The following is a 9,913-nucleotide window of genomic DNA, read 5'->3' on the forward strand; positions in this document are numbered from 1 at the left end:
AAAAAAAAAAAATAGCCAGGCATTATGGTGGGCGTCTGTAGTCCCAGCTAACTTGGGAGGCTGAGGCAAGCAAATCACTTGAGCCCAGAGTTGGAGGTTGTTGTGAGCTATGAAGCCACAACACTCTACTGAGGGTGACAAAGTGAGACTCTGTCTAAAAAAAAAAGAAAATGATACCACTAAAAAAGAAAATGATACCTACTTGACAGGTATGCAAAAGCTATCACACTACCTAGAACTGTGCAACTTTTTACTAAGTTAGCTGAACTGGGAAATAACAGCCTATTTCTAAAGTGGATAATTAACACATCACAAAAGTTTATTAATCCTACAAACTATAAAATATTTCAAAATATTTATTTTGTTTTAAAGAAGCTGAAAAATTTAAAGAAACTTGGGGAGAAAGCATGAATAAGTTGACATTTATATAGTTCAATTCAAATCCCTTTTGAATTGGAAGGCTTTAGGAAAAATAAGAAACCTTTGACTACAATGACTGGGTCTAGCCCAAGTACAGAAAAACTCAGGCTGGGTGCAATGGCTCACGCCTGTGATCCTAGCTATTTGGAAGGCTGAGGCAAGAGAATCGCTTAAGCCCAAGAGTTTGAGGTTGCTGTGAGCTGTGATGCCAGAGCTCTCTCCAGGGCAACAGCTTGAGACTTGGAGATAAACTACACTACTGAATACCTGTAGGCTAAATATTATTTTCATTTTCTTTGAAATAAACCTTCAGGCTAAGAATAAAGCAGCAAGATGGAAGCAGACAACAATATGGGCACTTAAAATGTAAATAGTTAATGATAAGTTTCGAGCCACAGACTAAATTTCTCACTCAAACTCAGACCACCACCCCACCTTTAACACTGCTTTTTTATCTGTGTGATCTTAAGAAACTTATAATATCTAAGCCTTGGTTTCCTTGTCTGTAAAATATGGCCCATAATACTAACTACATCAGATGACTGTAGTGAGAATTATGTAACTCAATCAGCACAAGTAAATTGCTTCAAGAACTTCTGGCACATGGCAGGCACTCAATATATTTTGACTGTTATTATTCCTACTTGGAGTTTCTGTTAGAAAAATGTTAATCACTGAATTAAAATTATTTACAACAATATTTCACAAATATCCTGTAATTTTTCTAAGCCCATTATTTGGATTCAGTTTTCTTTACAACTTAGATTTACAAAGGCAGGTCAGTAATTCAGTGCAACTGTCCTTCCCTGCTGGATAAAAATTTAAAGTCATTTTGTTTTAGTCATTGTCCACCTGCTTTATTGTACAGCCACAGATCTTCCAAATGGAAAAAGGGAGATTAGGGGCTATTCCCACAGTGGTAAAATTATATAAAAGAGATTTAACATTGCCATGTTAGGAGAATATAATTCTTGTGATGCCATGGCATGAAGCCATAATCTTAAAATATTTTATACAAATAATTTTTATAATGAATTAAACACAAGATATGAAGGTTACATGTATTACTTAATACATGTACTTTTAAATACATATTTCAAAGAACTGATCACAAATCTACACATGCTTTCATTTCAAAGATGCTAACTTAACCTAAAAGCCCATACTTTCCAAATCACCATGTAAAGTTTTCCAAACGTGCAAAAGATATAGAGGTAGAGGAGGTTATTATGTGATAGTCGAATAAAAATGTGCTCTAACACTTGACATTCTACTTGTATTTAAAGGGCAAATAATTCAGTCTCACAAAAATAAATCCCTTTTATTAAAAACTTTTAAAACACTCCCCAAAAGAAAACTATTTTTCTCTAGTCCTAAGGTATTTTTGGTAGCCTTGTAAAGATAATCCATGAGCAACATATTCTAAATTGCCATTTTTCAATTCAAATTGAACATCAATATTCCTAGTCTTCAATATAGAAATTTGAGTCTTGTTTTCCAAGGAACTGGTGTTCTGAGTAGAGTCCAATCGAAGAAAATTCCTTGAAATATTAGTTTGCAATAATTCAAACAAAGAACCACTACAATCCTAATAAACTGACATAGTTAGCTGCTGTAAAATTATGGACTAATGTAACAAGATAGGTGGAAAATAATTACAGTATTTTCATATCCAGAAGAAACAATTTGAAAGTAATTTTACACCACTGCCAACATTTTCAAGTGAAATTTACAGAATGTCTCTGAGAAAAGTGGAAATCCCTACAGAGAGTAAGTCTTTTTAAAATGTGAAACACTATCAAACAACTTGGTCTTTGAACCTTGATAGCTGTTTCAAAATAAGTGAAACACAGGCATTAGGGCAGATTCAAAGGTTTTTAAAACATGTGTCAACTTCTCCTCACCTGTTAACTAAGCCAAACTATGAACATCCATTTACACAAATCAAAAGAACTCGGATAAATCGACCCCCAAATTGCAAGACGTTTATACAGTGAAAATACAAACATTCTGCACTAACCACGAGAAAAACAGCAACACTGGTGAACAAAAATCTATCTTCGCAAGGAAAAGCATTTTCTCTACCTAATGTAGAGTTGTAGATCCATGAACCAGTGTTGCCAACCTGAAACAGGACCAGAAAAATGTAGCAAAAACATTAAAAAAAAAAAAAAAAAAGGAAAAAACGCACAACAGTATGTTCTTAAAAGTGTCAAACAACTATGAACTTTCTTAGCTCCAAGCAAAGTTTCATGCCTGCTTTACAGATGGGTGAATTAAGTCAAAAGATCAGATTAATCAGTGCCTTTCTCAAGGTCACTCTAGTGCAAAAGAACAGCACGCTCCGGACTCCCAATCTCAGGTCCCCCGACTTCTCCACACTCCCTGGCCGCAAAACTCAAACGTGCTCGGCCCTATTCGTACCTAAAATGTCACCAGGCACTCCAAGAAAGGAAACATTTAGAGCTCTCTGGGTGTACCTGTGGCCTGTCTTTCTCGGAGGTGGCCGAGGCCCCAGCTGCCCCACCCGTTCTCGGGAAGCGAGAGCCACTGTCCCCAAAGAACCAGGGAAGTGGCCCAGGGCCGCGAGGGCTGCAAAGGTTCCGCCGCAAAGGGTTTCCACTTACCGTCGCTCTCGGCCCTGACAAGCAGGGACATGCCCTTCAGCCGCTCCACGTAGCCGGACGATACATGCCCGGTGCCCCGGTCGTCCCACTGTCGGTCCTCGTTGAGCGTGTAAACCTTCACTCGCCGCCGGGTGTCGGTCATCGTGCCGTCCGGTATCCGGGGCAGGGGCACCGCCGGAGACGCCCAGCAAAGGGGTCCAAGAGAGGCGGAAGCCGAGACGGGAGGGCGCCCGCAAGCGGAGGGCTCCCCGACCTCACTGCCGCCGCTGGCCTCCTCGGGGCCGCGCCGCCGCCTGCATGGTCCGCTCCCGGGCCGGAGATCCCGGCCGCCGCCTTTCCTCGCCTCCGACTCCTCGGCGCTATTGTCCGGGCCCGGCGGGGCCGGCCGCCCAGCAGCCCCAAGGGGGGCGCGCAGCGCCTCGTAGCCTCCTGTCCCGCCGCGCTAGGAACTCAAGGTTTCGGTCACTGCCCTGCTCCCGCCTTCACCATGATCTCCGCGAAACCGCTTCCCGCGTCTCTACCGCCTCCTCAGGCCGCCGCCGCCGCCATGTTTTCCTTCCTTGTACCTGGCCCTGCCACCGCGGGCTCCGCTCCGCTCCCCCTGCTTCAAATGTCCAAAGCCAACGGGCGCCTGCTCCCGCTGCAACTGCTACCACTTCCCGGAAGACTCTGAAGGCCTTTGGCCGCCCGGGCGCCCCTGGTATTGGAAGTCGCTTTCCCCTCTCCCGCCACCGCCGCCTCTTCCGTCTTCCTCACGAAGCCAAAGCCGCCGCCATCTTGGTTCGCCCCTCAAAAGCGGCGCGCGGGGCCACCCAGGCAGCAGCTGCAGGGGCGGCCGGTTGGCCCCACCATTTAAAGAGACAGGAGTGAGGCTGGGAGCCTCACTGCGGTGGAGGCCTCGGACGGAGGCGGGAGGCGGGTGCCGAGTTGCCGAGGTGGCTGGAGCGCAGGGAGCGGAGGAGGCGGGACGCTGGTCGCGCCGTGACAGCCCGGGGCTCCCTCGCGCTTCCCTGCACGCACCGTCGTGCGAGCGCGGGGCGGTGTCGCGTCCGTCGCGCCCTGTGTTCGTCATCAGCCCTGCTCCGGGTGGCGAAAGGGGCGTGGAGTCCGCTAGCTCTCGCGCCGTTGCTGTCCCTGTTCTGCGGTCAGCGGCCGCGTTGGGCCTGGGGCTCGGCCCGCTGTGCGTCCGCCTCCGAGAGTGGCCTCTGGGGCCGCTTTTGGGGTTGCACTGGGCTCACGGATCCTACCCAGACCCTTGCGGACTTCAGGCGGTTGTCCTTTGGGGTGAAATTGAAAAGCTTCCGGGAAGGATTCTCAGGTTTGGGCAGAGAGAGCTGCCCACTCACCCACTGGTGTGGCGAGTGTAGAAGCTTGGGACAGTTTTCGTCTTTTGGACATGGGACTAAGTCCCAAGCGACAATTCTAAAACGTCACCATACAATTCAGCTGAGTTCCAAGTGCTCCATTTTTCATCCATTAGGTATCAGAAGTGTTATTTTCTAGTTCTCTTTGTTGCAAAAAGAATTCAAGGAATTTATAAAAGCAAAGAAGATACAGTATAATGAGGAAGAGTAGCTAATGAGTTTTGAACATCTGCTTGATGTTAAGCACCGCTAATCTCCACAAAGGAGTAACATTCTCATTCCTATCATGCAAATGATACCTACCATTTGAGGGACTTTTGTTGTTGCTCAGACTGTCTAGGTCAATCTTGTCCACTAGAAATACAATGTGAGCCACATAGGTAATTTTAAATTTCGTAGTTGCCACTTTTTAAGAAGTACGAAGGAACTAATGAAATTTATTTTAATAACTATCGCAGTATTTTCAAAATACCTGAATTGTCATTATAAAATTATTAATGAAGTATTATTTTCTGTACCATGTCTTCAATTTATGTTTCCCTTACCCCTTAAAGCAGTTCTCTATAGGATGCTAAATTTTCATGGCAGTATCTGATCTGTATTTGAATTCATTGTATCAAACTTGCAATGTATTTAATAGTTTGTGTTACACGCTGGGTTGGAACCTGCCATCCTCAGTGCATGCGGCCAGCGCCGTAACCACTGTGCAACAGGCACTGAGCTGTAGGACTTTCAATTTTAAATCAAAGTTGAGACCTTCCTCTCCCAGAACTTCAAATATAAAAAGAAGTACTTGCAAACACCAGTCTGAAACCAATTTCATCAATTTTTGATGCAATAAAACAGCATTAAATTTATGCAAATAACTACCTAACAAATACAAATATTTTGACCTGGTTGTTTGTACCCTCACATAACCTGAAATAAAGTAAAATAAAATAAATGTATTCACGATAGTACTTATCTGATCCTCAAACATGAAACAATTTGTAGAAAAATTATAAGATGAACAGCAGGGATTATTTGTTAAATGGAAGAAGGATGAAAATTATATCGCCAGGTGCAGTGGCTCGTGCCTGTCATTCTAGCACTCTCAGAGATTGAGGCGGAAGGATGGCTTGAGCTCGGGAGTTGGAGAGCAGCCTAAGCAAGAGCAAAACTCTCTCTACTTAAAATAGAAAAATTAGTGCCTGTAGCTCGGTGGGTAGGGTTTTGGCCACATGCGATGAGGCTGGTGGGTTCGAACCTGGCCTGAGCCAGCTAAAGCAACAATGACAACTGCAACAAAAAAATAGCGGCTATTCTCTTAAGCAAGAGAATTGCTTAAGCCCAAGAAATTGAGGTTGCTCTGAGCTGTGACGCAACAGCACTCTACCAAGGGTGACATAGTGAGACTGTCAAAAAAACCAAAAAAACCCCCAAATTAGATGAACACTGTGGTGGGTGTCTGTAGTGTGAACTTCTTTTTTTTTTTTTTTTTTTTGAGACAGAGCCTCAAGCTGTCCCCCTGGGTAGAGTGCTGTGGCATTACACAGCTCACAGCAACCTCTAACTCCTGGGCTCAAGCGAGTCTCCTGCCTCCACCTCCCAAGTAGCTGGGACCACAGGCACCCGCCACAATGCCCGACTCTTTTTTGGTTGCAGCCGTCATTGTTGTTTGGCGGGTCCAGGCTGGGGATTCGAACCTGCCACCTTAGGTGTACGTGGCTGGCGTCTTAGCCGGTTGAGCTATAGGCGCCGAGCCTAGTGTGAACTTCTTGAGAAACTGAGGCAGGTGGATTGCTTGAACCCAGGAGTTTGAAATTGTTGTGAGCTAGGATGATCCCACCGCGCTCTAGCCTGGGGCAACATAGCAAGACTATCTCAAAAAAAAAAAAATTATGTGTTATAGCCAGGTGTGGTGGTGGGCCCCTGTAATTCCAGCTATTTGGGGAGAAAGGTAGGGGAGGATTGCTTGAGCCCCGCCCCCAGTAGAGTGCTGTAGCATCATAGCTCACAGCAACTTCAAACTTGTGGTCTCAAGCAATCCTCTTGCCTCAGCCTCCTAAGTAGCTGGGACTACAGGTGTCTGCCACAATGTCCTGCTAGTGTTTTAGAGACGGTGTCTTGCTCTTGCTCAGGGTGGTCTTGAACTTCTGAGCTCAAGCCATCCACCTGTCTCAGCCTCCCAGAGTGCTGGAATTACAGGCATGAGCCACCACACTAGCTTTTAATACAAGCTTTAATAATAGTTTTATCAGTCAGGTTCCTACTAGAGAAACAACCAGTAGGATACATCTATACAAACACACACAAAAAAATTTCAAGTGGCTCCCATAGCTCAGTGGGTAGGGTGCTAGCCATATACACCAAGGTTTGAACCCGGCCAGGGCCTGCTAGAACAACAATGATAACTGCAACAAAAAAAATATCCAGGCATCGTGGAGAGTGTCTGTGGTCCTGGCTGCTTGGGAGCGTGAGGCAGAAGAGTTGTTTAAGCCCAAGAGTTGGAAGTTGCTGTGAACTGTGACGCCATGGCACTCTACCCAGGGTGACAAGGATTTGTTTTTACATAATAATGCAGCCTGACTAGACAAGTCTGAAATACTGAGGGTAGGTCAGTAGCAGGAGACCCACCAAGATACAAAGGATAATTTCCTTTACCTAAATTCAAATGGTTGTAGATGTTAATCATACCTATTGATAGTCCCAAGCCACACCTGGATTAGTGTTTGGATAGTTGGGTATTGTGGCATAGCCAAATTGACACAAAACTGTCACAATAGTAAATAAAATGCTTTGATTTATAATCATTTAATCATACGCCCCACACAAATGGTGATATGATTAGGAAAAATCCTAATGGAATCCACCAAGGAGGGGGTTGTAAATCACAAAAGGTTGAGATACCTTATCATAGTAGTCAAAGGTGTGGAAGGTTCATGAGCCCCTTTAGTGGCTGCGTGACATTTCCAAGTTTCTTCACCTCTCTGTGCCTCAGTTTCCTTGTCTGTAAGATAGGAATAATAATAACTTCTAGAGTTGTGAAAGGAGTAAATAAAAGTACTGATTCCTCCTGTGCTCTAAATAAAGCTTTCCCACTAAACTGTTGTACCTTCCCCTACGTGCATAACACAGACCTATAAGGTATATATATACTGGAGCCTGTTCATCATGCAGTGTTTCTACCTACTTTGTTACTCACCTTGATCCATCCACGTTGCATTCATCATCATTTTATAGTGTTGTCTGCCTTAAACTAAAAATCCTGAAAAGGATAGGGACAAGGCTGCTGGCTTGTCACTGCCCAGCCCCAGGAGGTACCATCCACATAAGTGACCTCTGTGTTTGCCAGTGAAGATAATGGTATTTGTATAGTGAGAAAGCCATGCCACCAGATGTTAGGTGAGTCCTTATTCTGGTTCAGCAAGTAAGTTGGTGGTCTAAGATAATACACTGGACCCTTTTAGAAGATGATTTCATTTGTATATGTTAAATTTTTCAATTAATTAAATTTTTTTGAGACAGAGTCTCACTTTGTCTTCCTCAGTAGAGTACTGTGACATCATAGCTCACAGCAACCGTAAACTCTTGGGCACAAGTGACCCTCTTGCCTCAGCCTTCCAAGTAGCTGGGATCACAGGAGCCCACCACAATGTCTGGCTATTTTTTAGAGATGGGGTCTCACTATTGCTCAGGCTGGTCTTGAACTCCTGAGCTCAGGCAATCCACCTACTTCAGCCCCTATTTATTTAATTATTTATTTTTAAAAATTTATTTATTTTTTTTGACACAGAGTCTCACTGTGTTGCCCTCGGTAGAATGCTGTGGCATCATAGCTCACAGCAACTTCCAACTCTTCGGCTCAAGCGATTCTCTTGCCTCAGCTTTCTAAGTAGCTGGGACTACAGGCACCTGCCACAACGCCTGGCTATTTTTTTGTTGTTGTCGTTGTTTAGCAGGCCCGGGCTGGGTTCAAACCGCCAGCCCTGTGTATGTGGCTGGCACCCTACTCACTGAGCTATGGGCACCAAGCCCCCCTATTTATTTTTGTTGATACATAATATATGTATGTATTATGAGCCACATGTGATATTTTGTTACATGCATAGAAAGTGTAGAATTTCCACAAATTTTTTTGTTTTCCACCACAGATGTTTATCATAGCTATGTGTTGAGAACATTTCAAATCCTCAAATAGTTCTAGCAATTTTGAATTATACGATACGTGGTTGTTGATTATAGTCACTCTTCTCTACCATCAAACATTAGACATTGGCTGGGTATGGAGGGGCCCGCCTGTAATCCCAGCACTTTGGGAGGCTGAGGTGAGAGGATTGCTTAGATGCCAGGGGTTCAAGACCAGTATGGGCAGCATAGCCCTCATCTCTAAAAGATTAAAAAAAAAAATAGAACCTTTCCTTTGAGCTAACTGTGTGTTTATACTCATTAACCAACCTCTCTTCATCCCCCGTCCCTCATGCCCATCCTTCCTATCCTTTGGCAGCTATCATTCCATTCTCTACTTCCAACCTCCATGGAACTTCCACCTTTTTTACACTACCACATTTGAGTGAGTGCATGTAATATTTGTTGTTCTGTGTCTGGCTTATTTCATTTCATAGAATGATCTCGAATTCCAGCCATGTTGCTGCAAATGACATGATTTCATTCTTTTTTATGACAAAATAGTATTCCGTTGTCTAAATACAACACATTTTCTTTATCCATTCACCCAGTGATGGACATTTAGGTTCATTCCATATCTTTCTTATTGTGAATAGTGCTACAATAAACATGGGGGTGTGTGCATCCTTTGATTTAGTGATTTCCTTTCCTTTAGATAAATACCCAGTGGTGGGATTGCTGGATCATATGGTGGTTCTATTTTTAGTTTTTTGAGAAATCTCCATACCATTATCCATAATGACTGTACTAATTTACATTTCCATCAGCAGTGTTTAAGAGTTCTCTTTTTTCCTGCATCTCTGCCAGCACCTGTTATTTTTCTGGTAAGTTGATTGTTAAGGATATTTCTAGACTTCACATTCCATAAATGTACATTGATGATGGTAAGAACTGAAGATACCATTAAATTCTCCCCGTGGCCATGTCCAATGGTCCTCACCTCCTGAAATTCTATAATTTTGAGAAGCTGAGGTGGGAAGATTGATTAAGACTAGGAGTTTGGTGCAGCAGTAAGCTATGATGATGCCAATGAACTCTAGACAGGGCAATAGGGTGAGACCCTGTCTCAAAAATAATAAAATTATCCCCATAAGGGCAGATGCCAATATGACTGTATGTGAGCTCATGAACATTTTATTGCTATACAAAGCACCATTCAGGGCTCGGCGCCTGTGGCTCAAGTGGCTAAGGTGCCAGCCACATACACCTGAGGTGGCAGGTGCAAATCCAGCCCAGGCCCACCAAAACCACAATAATGGCTGCAACTAAAAAAAAGCTGGGTGTTGTGGCGGGCGCCTGTGGTCCCAGCTACTTGGGAGGCGGAGGCAGGAGACT

General features: G+C 44.1%; 2 protein-coding genes across 3 annotated transcripts in view; both read right to left on the reverse strand.

The window, feature by feature from the left end:
* Nucleotides 1–4,018, reverse strand: part of PPP4R3A (protein phosphatase 4 regulatory subunit 3A) — a 62,786-nt gene extending 58,768 nt beyond the window's left edge. The window contains exon 1 of one of the 2 annotated variants that reach the window (XM_023511541.1): nt 3,048–4,018. In XM_023511541.1, coding sequence (XP_023367309.1) covers nt 3,048–3,189 — 142 coding nt within the window. In that variant the 5' untranslated portion in view covers nt 3,190–4,018. The remainder of the gene's footprint in view (nt 1–3,047) is intronic. The other variant, XM_012803501.2, reaches the window with a different exon arrangement.
* Nucleotides 4,019–4,192: 174 nt separating this feature from the next.
* The window catches only part of CATSPERB (cation channel sperm associated auxiliary subunit beta), a gene marked incomplete at its 5' end in the record, with an annotated part of 240,997 nt that continues 235,276 nt past the window's right edge, over nt 4,193–9,913 (reverse strand). The window contains 1 exon segment of the mRNA XM_012803404.2: nt 4,193–4,469. Within this exon segment, the coding sequence (XP_012658858.2) occupies nt 4,193–4,469 (277 nt within the window).

The sequence above is a fragment of the Otolemur garnettii genome, unplaced genomic scaffold (genome assembly GCF_000181295.1).
Source record: "Otolemur garnettii isolate 467f Iridium unplaced genomic scaffold, OtoGar3 scaffold00020, whole genome shotgun sequence".
Classification (NCBI taxonomy): Eukaryota; Metazoa; Chordata; class Mammalia; order Primates; family Galagidae; genus Otolemur; species Otolemur garnettii.